This window comes from Musca autumnalis, unplaced genomic scaffold, assembly GCF_047663935.1.
Source record: "Musca autumnalis isolate F117 unplaced genomic scaffold, ASM4766393v1 scaffold_4, whole genome shotgun sequence".
In the NCBI taxonomy this organism is placed as follows: Eukaryota; Metazoa; Arthropoda; class Insecta; order Diptera; family Muscidae; genus Musca; species Musca autumnalis.
The window spans coordinates 115,816,898-115,835,748 of NW_027411977.1; the positions used below are offsets into that span (position 1 = coordinate 115,816,898).

General features: G+C 33.1%; 1 protein-coding gene across 1 annotated transcript in view; it reads right to left on the bottom strand.

Moving 5' to 3' along the window:
* Positions 1–8,546: 8,546 nt before the first annotated feature.
* LOC141403048 (uncharacterized) overlaps positions 8,547–18,851 on the bottom strand; it is a 45,669-nt gene continuing 35,364 nt past the window's right edge. The window contains exons 4-5 of the mRNA XM_073985213.1: positions 12,636–12,891; positions 8,547–8,695 (exon numbers count right to left, since the gene is read on the bottom strand). Coding sequence (XP_073841314.1) covers positions 8,547–8,695; positions 12,636–12,891 — 405 coding nt within the window. The remainder of the gene's footprint in view (positions 8,696–12,635; positions 12,892–18,851) is intronic.

An 18,851-nucleotide genomic window follows, 5' to 3' on the forward strand; every position in this document is an offset into this window, starting at 1 on the left:
GACAAATATCCACTATCCTGGCAAGAATAGAAAAGGATGAAAGTACGAAATTGAATGCGTTGGATGCAGAGTTATTGTTAGATGAAGCCTGGACAAATTTAGCGTCTTCTGTCATTGCTAATTGTTTTCATTATGCGGGATTGATGGTCCTTTGAACGACTCTGAAGACATTTGTCTCTATTCTCATTTCTCCCAACACGTAGAAGATATTGATGAGTTAGTTGCCATCGATGACATCTATAATGACGACAACATAATATTGGAAGTCTTAGATAAAGGCAAATTTAACGAAGAAATTGAGGATACTACAGAACCAGAATTTCAATTACCGCCCCTGTCAGAGGCATACCTAGCAGTAGAAACTCTTTAAGAATTTATTTACTCAGAAGATGTTACAACAAAGAAGATGTTTTGGAAACTCTTTCAAAACTCAGATCTCCATTAAATTTAAAGTTATGAATTCCAAAAGAGCCGAAACTAAAATAACCGGCTATTTTAAATAAAACCATATTCTATATTAACGTAATATATCTGCAGAAGAATGAGTTTAATGTCCTTATTTTTTACTATTTTGTTTTTAAGTCTTTTATACGTATGCATATAGAATGAAAAAAGTAAAAAAATGAATTGAATTTATTGATTTACATAACAAAACAACGTATTTATACCCAAAAGTCACTATACATAATATAATTTGACCTCTTTTATTAATATCGTTTATAACGACTATCGCTTATAGCGTCCGAATTTGGTCGGTCCCTTGACCGACGTTATAAGCGATTTCGACTGTAATAGTGTAGGCATTAGGTATGTTTTTGCTAGGAGGGTCCGGATATGAACCGCAGTATAGTACTGCGTTTGGTATAATGTGCGTAGCATTCCAAAAACATTCCCAGTTGTGTTAATTATATGATCGCTCCAAGTAAGACGATTATTAAAAGTTGTACCCAGATTTTTTGCTTTATCGACGATCTCAATGTGCTGGTTTCCAATTAGAATATGCTGGTCAATTTGGAGGTTTATCGATTTTCTGGCGATGATGATACATTTTGATTTATCGGGGTTCAAATGCAGTTTATTGGCAGTTAAATGCAGTTTCATTTCGATCGTTTTTTTTAGCTTCTTCAAATTTCGATCGATTTGGTGAATTATGAAAATCGTATTATTTAGTATAAATATGGCAACATTAGAGGAATCAAAAGAAACAAAACAAAACAAAAACATATGATTAGAAAACACTGTAGAAGTAAGAATTGTGAAAATATTGTTTTAAAGAAAGCTTTTTTGTACGAAAAGGAAGTTATTTTTTGTTGGATTTTTCTATTGTTTTTGTAATTGAGGCGCAAAAAATTAACATAACGTTGAAAAATGCCTTGTTTGAGCTCTTACTTCGTTTGTTTTCTTTTATCATTGTTTAAATTTATCATTCGTAATGCCTTATTGTTTAGTTTCTACAAATTTACAACGAAAAATTATTGCTCTGTTCCAGAACCTGCAAGAAGCTACTATTTTTTACTACGATAACATTTTTTCCTTTATGTTATCGGAAAAAATAGTAGATTCTTGCAGTACTGGAACAGACCATATGTGGTAATACATTGTTAATAACAGCTTTCTTTGATGCATTTTTTTAGATAAAATGATAAAAAAAATATGAAATTAAATGTGATTTTGTTAATAAAACAATATTTTTTATTATTTTTAAGTGTTTTTGGGGTGTTTTAAAGCGACATGTTTCCAAAAAAATACAATTCCACTTGAGAAACCAAAAGTGGTGAATGATGCAGGTAACCAGAAATTACTGTAATAGATTAAAAGGGTATATGAACATTAATAATTTAATTTTAATAAAATCCACTGGATTTATTAAATGTATACGTGGAACTGATATTTGAAATCAAATGTATTTAGTAAATTTACTTACAATACGATAATATACGTACGCAATAAGTACTATAAGACAATGAACTTACGCTTTTGTTTAAATTTTATATTTTACTAGGGGACCCGGCGAACTTCGTCTCGCAGTTTGTTAGGTACAGAACTTGATGGCTTTGGTTCAAACCTATAATACTATTATTGCTAACATCTTGTTCAATGGCAAATATTTTTTGATTTGAATTGTTCAGGACGATTTTGAAGCAGAGGCACATTATATAATTGTTCTTTCGACAATTGTCAGTTTGACGAAGAGAGAAGGTACTGAGAGGCGAAGTGTTTATATTTTCCTCGACTCTCTCCTATAAACTGACAATAGCCGCGAAAAAATTAGGCAACTGTAAATCGGGACTAAGAAATATTTTTTTTAAACAAATAACACGTTTTGCGATGTAAATAAAAATATTTAGTAGCACAGTTGAAGCAAAATAATATCATAACGCCCCTATTCGTTTCATAATCGATAGTTTTCTGCAATTCTTGTTTTGACCATTGAACACGATATTTCACTCAAGCAATTGAATACGAAGGAAGGAATGCGATGAATTTAATGCTGAATATAGTGCTTATTTAAATTTGCGTTTTAATCAATTAACCTATTTTGAGCAGAGGAATTCGATCGTTATCAGGTGACCCGAATTCTACTTGCATTGCAAGTTCGGAATTAGATGCAATGGCTCTGGTAGCACGGACAAATGCGGTAATTGAATTTTGGCTGTACTTGGTACAATGATCCTTGTTAGCAGAGCTATTCTATTAGTTGTTGTTCTTTGTGTGTTTCGGATGCCTGAAGTCTTGTCACACTAACACGTGATTGTTGTCGATGTGACCAAGTAACCCTATATTTAATTTCGACGTAAATAACATAGTCAAATTAATATCACAAACTAATTAACGTTTAAAAAGTATTTACCTACTTATGTCGCCCAATAAGAAAATTTGCCAGATAATTCGACTTAAAATCTCCAGTATCTCCGATTTCTTGTTTTTTTTTCCTTCCAATTTTGAATATCATCCTTTTTCGATGTACATACATACAGTGTACATTAGGGTGGGGCGATTTGTGTGGAAGGAAAAAAACCTTAATGAGCCCTTCGCGTTTCTGATTCCTGGGATTGAACTGAGCAAAAAAGTCCACTGGACCATATATCTACCGTGGAAATCGAGCCTCCCGATTTTGACTTTAAGTTTTTTATTGACGTTTTTTGGATATTTTGGCATATAACAGCCAAACCATTGACATTTTCAATCCTACACAAAGACAAACATTGTAGCCAAGACAGTAATTGAAATCTCTCTAATACATCGCAAAAGCATTGGAACGCTCCTTCAGGCACTTTTGGCCTTAAGAATGTGCAAACTTTCCCGAAAATGTCGATAAATGACATTGTGGTACAAAATCTGACCCGAAAAATATTCAGGTGTTCTGATGCAAAATTATATCGTGTTGGGATCCATGGACAACGACAATGCCTTTATTTCGTTGGGGTCACTTCGTTTTATTTTTTTATAACGGCAAAAGTAGTGAAAATCTATGTTTCTTACATTTTCAAATTTAAACGGGCATATCTTATTTTTTCCACAACGGATTTCTTTTGATCCTTCTTCCTTTTAAAGGGGTGAATAATGTCTTTTGAATAAGCTATTATTGTTTTAAATCGGTTAACAAATGGCTAAGTTATAGTGGTTTATGTCTGAAAACCCCCACAAAAAACCTATAAAGGAATTTCTCATAATTTTCAGAAATATAATATTTTTTTGTTTTGTTCAATATTTATTTTGAAAATGATGAGAAATTCCTTTATAGGTTTTTTGTGGGGTTTTTCAGACATAAACCACTATAACTTAGCCATTTGTTAACCGATTTAAAACAATAATAGCTTATTCAAAAGACATTATTCACCCCTTTAAAAGGAAGAAGGATCAAAAGAAATCCGTTGTGGAAAAAATAAGATATGCCCGTTTAAATTTGAAAATGTAAGAAACCCAGATTTTCACTACTTTTGCCGTTATAAAAAAATAAAACGAAGGGACCCAAACGAAATAAAGGCATTGTCGTTGTCCATGGATCCCAATACGATATAATTTTGCATCAGAACACTTGAATATTTTTCGGGTCAGATTTTGTAGCACAATATCATTTATCGACATTTTCGGAAAAGTTTGCACATTCTTAAGGCCAAAACTGCCTGAAGGAGCGTTCCAATGCTTTTGCGATGTATTAGAGAGTTTTCAATTACTGTCTTGGCTACAATGTTTGTCTTTGTGTAGGATCGAAAATCTCAATGGTTTGGCTGTTATATGCCAAGATGTCAAAAAAACGTAGATAAAAAACTTAAAGTCAAAATCGGGAGGCTCGATTTTCATCGTAGACATATGGTCCAGTAGACTTTTTTGCTCAGTTCAACCCCAGGAATCAGAAACGCGAAGGGCCCATTAAGGTTTTCAAATCGCCCCGGCCTAGTGTACATACATATGTACAGTCTGTCGCAAAAGTTAGTATACACCGTTGAAACCAAAATGTATTAGGGATAAATATCACTATAACTAATTGAAAACAACAAACAATTAGTTTTATTTGATAGACAAGAAGGTTGTCTTCCGTAATAACAATTAAAAGTGCGCAATATTTGCATGCATTAGCAAATGTACGGTTCGAATCCCAAAAAGACAAAAATTGATGTCGCAAAATTTAGTATACAACGGAGAATCCTCGTGGAACTGTGTAAAATATTCTTGATATTTTTGAACAAAATGAAACTAAATCTGTACTTAAGATCATAAAGAGTATATTATTTGGTTTTAATGGCAGTTATAGTACCTATAGTGACAAGTTCAACGTACACTGGATCGTAAAATCCACAAAAAATGTTCATCTACAAATACAACAACTGTAGCGACAAAATTCCGGGTGGTATGTCCTGTTTATGAATTTTAAAGCCATGAAATGCTCAGAAAAGCTCTAAAGTTTCAATATTGGGTGATCTTGATGGAGTTTCGACTTGTCCTTTTTGAAGAAACGGGAATTTCTTGAAGGAAACCCATACTTTTGATGCCGTTGTCCTTTTGAAACATGTAATAATCCTTACACATAAGGACTTTCCTTTTCAGTTAATTTTCTTAAAAATTATGTCCCTTCTCACATGCCCACCAAAAATAAATAGTTGGAGAACCTCAAGGCCAGTTGTAAGCCCTACAGTTATACGGTCCTACCGGCCTTTTAGCAGTATCGGACATTCTTTTCGTGTCCCTAGTGTCTAATGTACTACTTAAATCTAATGAACTATTTCTAACTGATCCATTTAGTTGTATTTTGGTCCTAAGAGAAGCGAACACAGCTTTTCAGAACATTTTTGCGCAATCCATGCGTTATAACAGCATAGAAAGCTCTGTATTAAAATTTGAAATATCCTTCTGTGGTGGTGTAGTATCACTGTAGGGCTTACACCAGAACTTGAGGTTTTCCTGCTATTTATTTTTGGAGGGAATGTGAAAAGGGACATAATTTGTGAGAAAATTAACTGAAAAAGAAAGTCCTTATGTGTAAGGATTATTACATGTTTCTAAAGGACAACGGCATCAAAAGTATGGGTTTCCTTCAAGAAATTCCCGTTTCTTCAAAAAGAACAAGTCGAAACTCGATCAAGATCACCCCATATTGAAGCTTTAGAGCATTTCTGAGCACTTCATGGCTTTAATATTCATAAACAGGATATAACACCCGGAATTTTGTCGCTACAGTTGTTGTATTTTTAGATGACTAATTTTTGTGGATTTTACGATCCAGTGTACGTTGGACTTGTCACTATAGGTACTATAACTGCCATTAAAACCAATTAATATACTCTTTATGATTTTATGTACAGATTTAGTTTCATTCTGTTCAAAAATATCAAGAATTTTTTAGACAGTTCCACGAGGATTCTCCGTTGTATACTAACTTTTGCGATATAAATTTTGGTATCTTTGGGATTCGAACCGTATATTTTCTAATGTATGCAAATATTGCGCACTTTTAATTGTTGTTACGGAAGACAACCTTCTTGTCTATCAAATAAAACTAATTGTTTGTTGTTTTCAATAAGTTATAGTGATATTTATCCCTAATACATTTTGGATTTAACGGTGTATACTAACTTTTGCGACAGACTGTATGTATTTGGCCATTTGTAATTGCCTTCCAGCTCTGCGGGAACTAAACTGATTGCATTCATACTCCTTTTCAGTGGGGATATCATTTTTTAGTATCATGACAGGATCTGAACAGTATCAATATATATCTGGTACAGTTTAAATTTTTTACCGCATAAATCGGTAGTTGATCTTTCGAAGATGTTTTTACTTACAGTTCAAAAGTATATATATATATATATATATATATATATATGCCACAACCTCACTTCCAATGAAATTACCTCGGAGCTGTTGATTTGTCAAATAACCCACAATTTTTTTGGATTTGTACCTTTTTCCTCACAACTGTGGAAACCACCTTCGGCATTATTATCTTAATCTTTTTAATCGGAATCTGACCGAAACCACCACTAATCTTTACAAACTATAAACTAAGCCCTCTCATTTTAACAATTTTTCGCTGTTAATTTCCTAAAAAGACGCTTGAAAATAAATGAAAATCGATTTGATTGTGAATAAAAAATTCTATACAACATTCAAAAATTCACAAAACAGAGGCGTACAATGGACCATCACAGTTGGCTCATATACCATTTTCCCCAAAAACTGTCCAAATAAGTGTCAAGGTATACTCCAAACGCGAAGCTCTATAGAAATTTGTGGAAAAATTGACACGGTGCGTCTTAACTAATTTTAAATGGAAGGTGCTTACACCTGGGAAGTTTTTACAGATTCTAAAACTAGAACGCTCATAGATGGGAAAAATCAAGAAACAAAAAAAATCGCCGGAGGGATTTTCAAATAAATCGCGATTTAAGGGCCTTAAGAAAATTTTGTAGCTGTGAAAATTCTCCACAAGATTGACCCATATAATATTTTCATAGGTTTTACCGTTTTTGAGATACAGAAGTTCAAATTGAGACAATGCACTGACTGTATCGCCTCCTTATAAAACAATGTCATTACTGCAATTTCCCAAATTAAACTTATATATCTTGAAAATGGTAAAATCTAGGAAAAAATAAATCACCTAATCTTGTAGAGAATTTTCTGAGCTTCAGCACTTGCTTTAGTTCCATTTTGATATGACTTGCGGGTTCAAGCAAAATCTTGAAGACTTAAGATAAAAACTTAAAAATTCGAACTGAACCTCTATATCTCAAAAATGGTAAAACCTACGAAAAAACCTAAAGGCCAGTCTTGTAGAGAATTTTCCCAGCCACAACATTTTCTTTAGACTCATTTCGATACGACTTGCGGTTTCCAAGCAAAATCTTGAAAACCCAAAAAACCCCTAAAATTGTGAATTTTGATCGCGATTTATTTAAAAATCCCTCCGACGATTTTTTCTGATTTTTTAATTTTTCTTATCTATAAACCTTGCTGTTTCAGAATCAGGGAAATCTTCCCATGTGTAAGCGGTTTTCATCAAAAGTTAGTTAAGGCGCACTGAGCATGATATTGTTTTAAAAGGGGATACAGTCAGTGCATTGTCTCAATTTGAACTTCTATATCTCAAAAACAGTAAGACCTACGAAAATATCATAAAGGTGAGTCTTGTGGAGAATTTTCACAGCTACAACATTTTCCTTATGCTCATTTACATAGCACTCGCGATTTCCAAGTAAAATCGTGAAAACCAAAAGAACCCCTAAAAATGTGAACTTAAATCGCGATTTATTTGAAATTCCCTCCGGCGATTTTTTTGTTTCTTGAGATTTCTCATCTATGACCATTTTAGTTTCAGAATCTGCAAAAACTTCCCAGGTGTAAGCACCTTCCATTTAAATTTGGTTAAGGCAAACCGTGTTGACTTTCTTGAAAAAAAAATTTTTAGGTTTTATCCTTTTCTGCCATGAGACAATTCCGAGTTGGTGCGAATTGTCAAAATCTGTTCAGCCGTTCTTGAGTTATAAGCGTAGTAATTAACATCATCCTTTTTATATATATAGAAGATATATTGAAGAAAAAACATATAATGTTGAAAAGTCGTAAAAGGTCCAATTTGCATAAGCACAAAATAAAGGCAATATTTTAGAGGCTGGCTAAACCTTTTAATATTTAAATAATAATGTAATTTTCATTGTCATAAAAATCATCGTGTTTTCGGTTTTCTTTGTTGCGACTTGTCAGTTTAAAAAATTTCTTCTCCTGCCGTTGGAAAGCTAATCTATAAGTCTTATCAGATGATTCACTGAATGTTGATATAACATCTTGGAATGGAAAAGAAGAAACATGTACAATTAAAAAAAAAACCCATAAATTTGCTTACCTATTATAGCTGTATAGACATTGGAAAATGTTTGCCAAATAATCCTTTAACATTGTAACTCATTATTATATCGTGTCCAAATATCAGATGTAAGTTTCGTTCAGCATTGCCAGCAAGAAGTGTTTTCATCTGTCGTTTCTATAAAATAAAAAACAGAAGATAAATTTTGTTCATTGTCTTGGTACTACAGTAACGATAAATATTAACATATGGGTCTGCTTGAGTCGAATTCCTTAAGTTTTTTTCGGCGTTGATTGGAAGTGACCGCGGTTAAGTTATCTATGCGATCTAATAAAACTTTTTGTTCTGCCAATACATCGACTAAGGTGTTGTATTGTTTTTGAGTAGCATCTAAAAATATACATATATAAATAAATCAAGAATTTTTACGGACATTGTAAACAAACCTTTATATAAAACGACCTTTTTTGACAATTCTTCACATCACTGAAATTTAGAGTTACCTTGTCTCTTTGAATTATCTCGAAAGAATAAATGTTTGTCATTGGTACGCACTAAAACTTTGAGAGAGTAATGTTAAAAATTACCTGGTGGAGAAGAATATTTTAGTTTCCTTTGGAATGTTGGGGTTGTTCGTTCGACATTTTTGTGGAAGGCAACTGTTGAGAATTGGTATTATTATAAAGTTGGTAGAGAAAGGCAAGCATAAATATTTGTACTGAACATCAGACAATAAAAATTTCTCCATTACCCCTAACAGCAAATTAGTTTTAAAAATGCCTAGATCACAGGATTGTAAAGGTTCTTCGAAAAAACTCTCCATGCCCAACAAACGCCGCCCTTCAACATAGACGTTGTCTTCTTTTATTATTCCTTAAATTTTTATAGAAATGTCCGATTTCACAGAACACAAATTATTAGGTTCTTTGCAAGAAATCATTAACAAAGGCTTCTACAATTATATGTCCTTTGCAGTGTTGCCGTTCGAAAAATTTTTTTCGGCCCAAAATTTTCTTAAAAGCGGCCCAAAACGACCTAAAACGGTCCAACATTAAAAATTAAAACAAAAATATATATTTCTCATAGACACCTTTTATTACTTTTAGAAAAATCGAACAAAAATATTGTCTATTTTTACGTAAAGGTAGTGTGTCGCAAAAAAATTGTCTGAGATATAATGATTGGAAGGCAACAATTTATTGTGATTTGAAAATTTTCCTAAAAGCGATTAAAACAAAACTATATATTTCTCATAGACACCTTTTATTACTTTTAGAAAAATCGAAAACAATATTGTCTATTTTTACGTAAAGGTAGTGTGTCGCAAAAAAATTGTCTGAGATATAATGATTGGAAGGCAACAATCTATTGTGATTTGAATGTATCTTATAAACTTTAAGTTATGTTTCTCGAAGCAGAGTTTTTGAAGTCGGTGCCAAAGATAGCTCTAAAACGAATTGACCTATCTTCTTATGACCTTATATTATATTATTAAATACATAAAACGCTTGCCTTTAAGCGAGACAGATTAAAAAAAAAATTATTTTGCCCAATTTTTTGTCAAAAACAGTCAATTTTTTTTCGTTAAAATTGAAATTTTGACAGCTCAAAATTTTTTTAAAAATATTTTTTTTTATTCTATTTTATTAGGTTCCTAAAACGCTTACAAAAATATACTGTGATCGGCCCATCCGTTTTCGAGCTATAGTTGGCTCCGCAAAACGCTTTTACAAAAAGATGGTTTCGCAGATAGCCATTTACCTCAAGAATATGCACTATTTTTCAACAACAAAAATTCCAAAGGTATTATAAGATGTGCTCTTTGAGATGAAAGTAAGTATAGTTTCACCGAGTCTTAGCAAATTCCAATCTGTTATTATTAAATCGGGGTCACATTCTAAAAGTCTGGGAAATGTAATACCTGGTTCATAATAGGCACAACTTCGTTTGAGGTTACCTTATATGGAGTTATTGTATTTAGTAGATTTAGGGTCATTATTACATCCTTTCTTTTACTATTGAATGGATTTGAAAACGCAAAAAAACCAATTTGGATGCATTAAAAGTGGAATTTTCACACTAAACGTTAATACAAAGAAGGTCCTCCTTCAATTTTATTCATTACTTTTAACTTTAAGTTAGCCGAAACGCTATAAATCTGTACGCAAAATCCAAACTATAACAAAAGAAGAGTTGTAATAAAGGGGGGTATTTGGGTCATTTTATAGTCTATTCTCTTATTATTTTGATCTAGTACATAATTTAATATAAAACACTAAAACATCAAATTTTATTTCAAACTTTTCATTTTCTGTTAAGTAAGAGTGCATAAATGTAATTGTCTGCTTTTGTGCCTACAAATATTTATGAAGTTTCGAGCTGGTACGATTTATTTTTGTAGTCAGTGTCAATATATTGATGCTCTTTTTTATTTATTTTTTTTTTTATAAAAAAGACAATTTGAGTTGACACTCCGATATAAATAGGATAAACCTGAACTATGTGCTTGAAATTCATTCTTAAGGTTGTTAATTATTTAATTAATTAATTGCCAAAAATAGAAAAAAACACTAGCTTGACATGATTCCGTCGCCACCAAATTATTATGATTTTTTTTTTATTTATGAACACAATTTAGAGATGGGCGCGTGCATAAAAAATTAGGCACGAACATGCACGAACACGGACCAAAATTTTTATGCACTTTCACGCACAAACACGGCGTTTTTCGAGAAGGCACGAACACGTACACTCACGCACGAAAATAAAGAAAAGATATATCGATATAGTTGTACATTTATTTGTTCAAAAAATTCATATGTTCTAAAATATACATATTGCAAAATTACTTATAAAAAAACATTTACATATTCTTATTTAAAAACAGTATTTTGTCCAAGTTAGAGCTCAAAAGTCTAGTTCGCCTTTCGTTGAGAATGTTTCCAGATGTGGAAAAAAATCTCTCGCTCGTTGCTGAGCTGACGGGTATGGCCAAAATTTTCCTGGCTAATTGTTTTAAATATTTTAGGTTCGACTGTTTCCAAAAGTTTAAAATATCAGTCTGGCTAGATACGGCACTCGCTAAATATGTATTAATTTCTGTATCAATTGGAGACTTTTCAATATTTCGTCTTTTTGCCAAATTTTGATCCAAAAACTCTGAAAATTCGTGTAAATGTGGCATTGTAATTTCCTCCTCATCATTAGAACACTCTATGTTCTCACCTTGTATATCAAGTAACATTGCTTTTACATTAGCTATTACGTCTTTTTTTTATCTTCTAATAAAAAATTCATCTCCTTAAACGGCGGAAATAAAAACGTCCCTATAAGATGTGCCATTGTTGGCACAAAGCGTTTAAGCAATGATTGTTTAGTTTTAGCTTTCAAATTTTTCATGAATTGAGAGTCAATGGTATCAACTGAGCAAACTTTCAATAGCTTTTCAGACCAAAGGGTAAAAATATGCATAGTAGGGTATTTTTCCGAGCTTAATTTTTCGGAACACTCTTTGAAAATTTTGAGAAAAGCCAAAAGAGGTTCTAACAATGAAAACTTTAAGTCAGATATACGATTCAACTCATTCTTTTCTAGCAAAATACTCTTAATCTCATTCTGGACTTGGTATATGCTGTCAAGCATAATATATGTTGAATTCCAACGCGTTCTAATATCTTGTTTTAATGTTTTCGACAATTTGTTGTTTAGCTCCGAGTGTTTAAAATATTTTACAAGCTTTTTTGAGCAGTCAATCAGTATTTTCAATTCGGGAAGAGGGTGTTTTACAATAACATCATCCATAACTAAGTTCAAATTGTGACAAGCGCATGATATACGTTTAAAACTTTTAAGAGCCGAAATAATGTTGGAACCATTGTCGGTTACAAATACAGAATTCCCCAACTTGTGTTCAATATCAAATTCTTTAAGAATGGTAGTTATGTTAGCAAGAATGTTTTCTCCCGTTTTCTTCTCGTCCAAAAATTCTCTTACTCCTAAAAGTGCTACCTTTAGTTCAAAATTATCATTAATGTAGTGCACAAAAGAAAATAAAACTCCTTTGAGTATAATCATCGGTCCACATGTCTGTTGTGAATGAAATTTTTTGGCCCTCGATATCAGCCATGATCTGATGCTTCAATTTGTCATATTCCTCAGACATGATTTTGTTACTTAGTACTTTTCTGGAAATGACTAGATTTTTGAATTGTTGTTTCCCAAACTGTGCTCCTATATTTATGAGTGCTTGTGCATATTCTTGAAACCCTTTTCCTAGAATATATGAATGAAAGAACACATAAACGAGTTGATATGAATTAAAATGTCTTACCTTCAGTAATACTGAGTGGATGCAAATCCTTTGCAATAAGTCCAAGCTGCTTACGGGATAGTTGGTTGACAACATTTTGTGGTACACTCTTACTGATAAAATCAGATATTTTTGATTGTGTAGTGACATCTTGTAAGTTCACATTACACTTGTGTCGCGATAGAGATCCCGTCCCGGTCTTGCTTTGATAGTGCAATACCGATTTGCATGAAATGCAGCATACATAGTCGACAATGGCCCCATCGTACCTTATAAGCTGGAAGTTTTTCCAGACCACACTCTTTGCATCCATTTTTGGAAACAATATTAGTTTGGGGTCATTTTTATACACTGCAGTCTGAATTGACTGCTTCGACATCACTATCGTATTTTATTTGACCAAACACTTAAGATCAACTGAATCAAATATAAGCAATGTGTAACTTCAGCTTTGGTTAGAAACCCAAATAGAACTAATGTTTGATGTGTTATTCTTGAAAAGGCAAGTACAAAAAGGGAGTAAATACATATAACAGTTTTTTGTTTTTGCACAATATGTTCTTACTTCAATGAAGTAAAAGCAAAACCATATGATTTCTCTTTTTACTTGTCCCTGTTTAGCTATGAAAATAATCTCTTCCCTCTACTTTACAAAACAAGCAAGAAATACATATGAGGCCTTCAGCGCCAAAATGGTTTAACCCACATGTTCAAAAAAATCAAACTGTAAAAATTTAAGTGGAATGTTTTAAATAAATACTTTTTATATTCTTGTTCGATTTTCTTGTTTACTATGGTCTCTTGCACGACTTCTAAAGGGAGCACAAAAATTTAGCACGATCGTGACACATAGTGCAGGTAGTGTTTAGTCGTGTCGTGCAAAATCGTGTCGAACAAAAAAACACGATCACGCACGGCCAAAAATTTATTCCGGCACGACACGCACAAACACGGCGATTTTCGGGAAGGCACGAACACGCACTACTCACGGCACGACACGCGCCCACCTCTAAACACAATGCCTGAATCTTTACCAAATACTTAAGTATCATGAAAAATATATTTCAAAACCCGGGTAACTAAAAGTTAAAAGTGACCATTAAACTACTAGGAGCACCTTCTTAGCATTAAGTTTTAATGTGAAAATTATATTTTTTATGCCACCAACCAAATTGTTTTATTTTACGTTTTCAAATCCATCCAATAGTAAAAGTAAGCATGTAATAATATCCCAAAGACTAATATTTGATATTTTACAAAATATTGTTTAATTTTATTAGCATGAAATTATTAGCATGAAAACGGCCCAAAATGGATTTGGGCCGCCCATCGGCCCAAAATTATAAATTATTTTTTATTCGGCCCAAATTTGGGCCGAAATGTCCAAAACGGCAACACTGCTCCTTTGTACTTAAATTTGTCTGTTTGAGTTTCGACATATACTTCGTGTTGCTTTCTTTGCACAATGTGTTGAAGAATGGAAGATGGCTTTCGGATATGTTTTTTTAAGTTTGAAGCTTATTTTCAAAATCATAGGCCGAAAAAGACGTGAGAGGTCCATACATCTCAACACAAGATGCTATGTGCAATAAATTGTGTACATTGAAAGAAACGCTATTCGCACCAAATACAAAAGTGAAACTTTCAACCAATAACTCCAGAAGTTTATGAGCTGTGTCTACATTACTGCAAATATGTCTCGGACTACTAAGTAGCCTATAGCGCAATGTAAAATTACAAATTCATAGTAAATATCGTTATGTACGTTGTTATAAAGAGCAATTATGCCTGTGTAGGCGAGGAATTGATGAAATTCAGTGGCCTTCCAATTGTGAATTTTATCTAAAGATCTAGGTTTACGTGGAAACTCCTTTGGAAAAGAAAATTTTAATTTCACAAGTTCCGACGATATTTTCGATATATTTTCTTTTGAAGTTTTTTTCCTGTGTTTTATTTTGGATGATTCGAATCATCTTTTTCTGTGTTACTCCTAGATCGGGATTTGTGTTACCATATTAAAACCAATTTCTTACAGTGGAGATTTCTCATATTTAAATATTTGGCTGCGGTGCTTTGGATATTTTCGATATGTAAAGTCTTCATCAGAAATTAAAGTACCACTAGAAGTACTATATGAAAACACATGGTCAATTTTCTTAGAAACTTGTGTACACTTAGTGCAACCGTGAGCTGAAGTATGGCCTGGGACACCGCAAACGAAGGCTTTAGCTGGCGTGTCGCATGATAAACAGCGGAACACTATGTTAATTTTCTTGTCGTTCAAAATTAATCCGTTTTCAGCAAATGAGCTTCCTGAATAAAGTCTTTACAAAAATCTTTTACACATGTTGGCTTGGTACCACCCACATATATTCCTACAGGAAATGCTTTCACTTTCTCTGCAGAATTAACTATTTTCAACAGAATTGGCCACAGTTGGATTCTGGAACTTTTAATAATGGAATTCCATCAATATTTATGTCCAATTGAATTTCGTCATACTTTTTTCAGTTGATTCTCAATACCAATATTGCAATAACTACAAAGAAACACTTTTCTAATAGAAACCTGTGTTTTTCCCACTAAAGCTGCTGCTGAAAGCGCAACCTCTAAACCTTACTCATGTAATATTGCTAGCAGCCGCTCCAAGCATTTTCTGGAAGGCGCGGTTTCTATTTACCAATTTTTTAATTTTTCCCGCAAAGTTAATTTCGGTGTCAACAAATTTTCAAAGGATGGAACAATATTTTCATCAGACTCTACAATATTGTCGGCATCTTACACAAAATCTCTAATTGTCGATATTTCACCACATATGTTTTCAGCCGTCTGACAATTTCTGTTTTGATATAAAATTGCCTGTTTTTCACTTGTCTTTTATAATTTCATTTGCTCATTCTTGTTGGTATTGAAAATATATATTTTTAGTTTAAACACTCGGTATTTTACGAGTTTTTATTGATTTTTTACAAGAACACTTTTTTCACGAACCGCCAAAATTATTCTACACCAAACAATTAAGAAAATGAAGAAAAAAAAAGATGCATAGTTGGGCTATCAGCTGTCAGTATAAACAATGCTTCTTCTTATTAAGGTAAAAGTATCAATCGACAACATGTTGACAAAGTCACCATAATAATAGACAAAGTGGGGATATGTCAACACATGCCCTCAGGCTTCCTACAGGGTTGTGTATGTAAATGTGCGTATTCGACTTGGTAATTGTTAGAAGAAAGCAATATGTCTTTTTATCAGTGTAGAACATAAACAGAAAGTGTTCAATATTTATGTAAAAGTAAAAGTTGTCTTTCCACGGAATAGTGTTAAAGTTTCCCCAAGAAAATCTTTACTTTAATTCACTTCATAAAAATAAACAAACATTTACGCAACAGTTCACTATAAACGATCTTTAAACACTAGCATGCATCAAAACGCATAACAAAAAGAAACCAATTTTGGTCTTCGATATAGAAATTAAAACGCGAGCACTCATTTTTTGGTTCGTCCATCATCAACGCGGTTTTGGCCCCCAAAGACCTGAGGCTTTGATGTCAAAAGGGATAAAGGATAATAATTGTAAATAAATTGTGAGCACATAATATCCATTAAACTTCATCTTCAAGTTAAATTTTCCATTATACTTTTTTCTCGGATTTTAGTCTGCAGATATCAAACCGATCAAAATACATCATACAACCAACAAGAAAAATGTTCCTTATTATTCCCAGCAGTTTAGAAGATATGTGACGGACAAAGTGATACCTTTTGACATCGAAGCCTCAGGTCTTTGGGGACTCATAACCGCGAAAGTTGAAGTGATAGGGAAAAACGCTTACATCTGCACCACTAAATGATGTTTGTTTTTTTTTTTTTAAAGAATGTACCCGCCCGACGGTTCCCTTGAACGCAAAATGCTCGGATTTTTAGTCGGACACACACGCTCTGTGCCACTGTACTCATAACATAGTAAGGGGTAATATAAGAAGTTACTTTTGCTTCCATTACCTTGTAATGGGTTACGTAATGAATCCGACTTTTTGATGGCAAGGAAATATTACGATTTGATACTAGTTTGTTTGAAATTGTGCCTGGAGTACATCGTCTCGCTGCACGCTAGGGTTAGAAAAAATACACGAAAACAAACCGAAACAAATTGCAATGTAATGGAAACAAGTGAGCAAAGGCTATATTCGGGACGGGACCGGCTTTGTGATACCCTACACCACTACCCCTGTGCATAAGCTGTTCACTGGTAAACATTTCTTTTACGGAATATTATCTGACTGCCACCAAAATCAAAATGCTCATTCCCCTCTGGGACCCATATTAACCAACAAAATTCCCTGACGATCCGATCAAAATTGCGTGATTACAAAAAATGGAAAAATTAGATGCATTACCGAATATTGTGATAGCCCCCCCTGTTTGACCACCTTCGCCTACCTATTTTACATTAATGTTAGTCCCAATTTACATTAGGCGAGTTTACTTGCGGCAATTGTCAGTTTGTTGGTGAGAGAGGGTGTTGAGAGGCAAAGGGTTACCATATGCCTCACCTCTCTCTCCTTCAAACTGACAATTTCCGCAAGTAAACTCGCCTAATGTAAATTGGGACTAAAGGTGATATTTTCTTCATCCATTGCACTATAGGTAATTTGCCCTGTTTTTGAGGCAAAAAGTCGATTTTGCAACTTTTAATAATAATAATTTTTTAGTTGGCATTGAAAAAATAACATGTCAAAATTTATTAATATGAATGATATTTTTCAAAATAGCGCCATTATCGCGGTTTAAATTGCCGTAAAAGTGAGAATTTCGAAGAAAAACTAAACAAAAATAAATTATAAGGCATATTTCAATGTATTTAAAACCGCGGAAAAATAAGTTAAATGTTAATTTGTGTAAAATGGAATAGATTGGCAATTGCGAAAGGAATTTATTTAATATATAATATAGCTTAAACATTTTGGGTAACCACCAAAAAACACAAAAAGTCAGAAATAAATATTTTATTTTTCTTAAATTCACTTCATATAGACTTATACTAAATTGGCCGTGTTTGGCCGTGATTTTGCCACCTAAAACACATTACTGAAAGTCTTCTGCTTTGGTATTACTATGTTTCAAAACCCGATTTTGCCCGTTGTTTGATATTTATGAGATTTTATTAGGTTACTTATCAATAAAAAGTCTTAAAATTGTGGAAGTTTGGTTTGAGGAAGTAAATAAAAATTTAAAAATATTGTTGTTTACAATTTCATTGCAAGTAAAATAAGTAATGGCGATAAATTGTTCGGTATATCCGTGGTTTTCTATAAACGGAGCGGCAGTAGTAAGCTTTATTTTATATCTCTATTACATATTAATCATTAATACGGTTTAAAGGAGTACTAAATTCGTCTTTATTAACGTTATTTAAAAAAATATACAAAACTGTAGTAACAATTCGTTGGAAAATCTACTCGCGGGGACAACATTTTTGTTACTAACTACCGTGATCGTTTTCAACAGTATGTTGTGTATAAGAAAACAAATGAAAATGGCATTGGAAAAAATAGCTTTGTTCGTTATATACGTAGTTGCTTATAACCGCTGTTCCTTATATCCGAATTTATCTGTAAAAATCTTTGTTTTATCTCACTTTTACACATATATGATTTAAAAAGTTAAAAAATCCTTTAATTCCGCTGTTATTAATTTTTGTCTCAAAAACAGGGCAAATTACCTATAGTGCATTGACAGGCTTTGCTGTTGGAATACTCCTACTAGAAGCTGATACGAGAGACGCTAAAAAACGTTCTGACCTAGTCAGGCGTCATTTGAAATTTTTTGGAATGTTTTTAGACTAAGCGTACTTAGGACAGTTTGACTTGCGACCATGTCTTGGTTTGTTTTCAGTGGCTTGATAGAGACACCTCCAATACATGGTTTTTGAACGCTGTTACAGCATCTTCTGGCGACGAAAATCGTTGACCACGCCTTCTTTTTCTTGATGTGCTGAAATCAAATCAGGAGACTTCAGGGAAACAAATTGTAGAGTTCCACTTTTAACCGTCCTATCCACTTTAACCTTAGTTGGTGGAAGAAATGCCCAAGGATGCCTCTATCTTACGGTATATAACATGACGATCTTGCATTATCCGTTCAGGCACGGCATATTTTTTTCTGGCACAACGGTCGATTTTGGGCGATCCCCCACGACCTTCGTTTTTTGCCAATGTCGGCCACGATTGAATT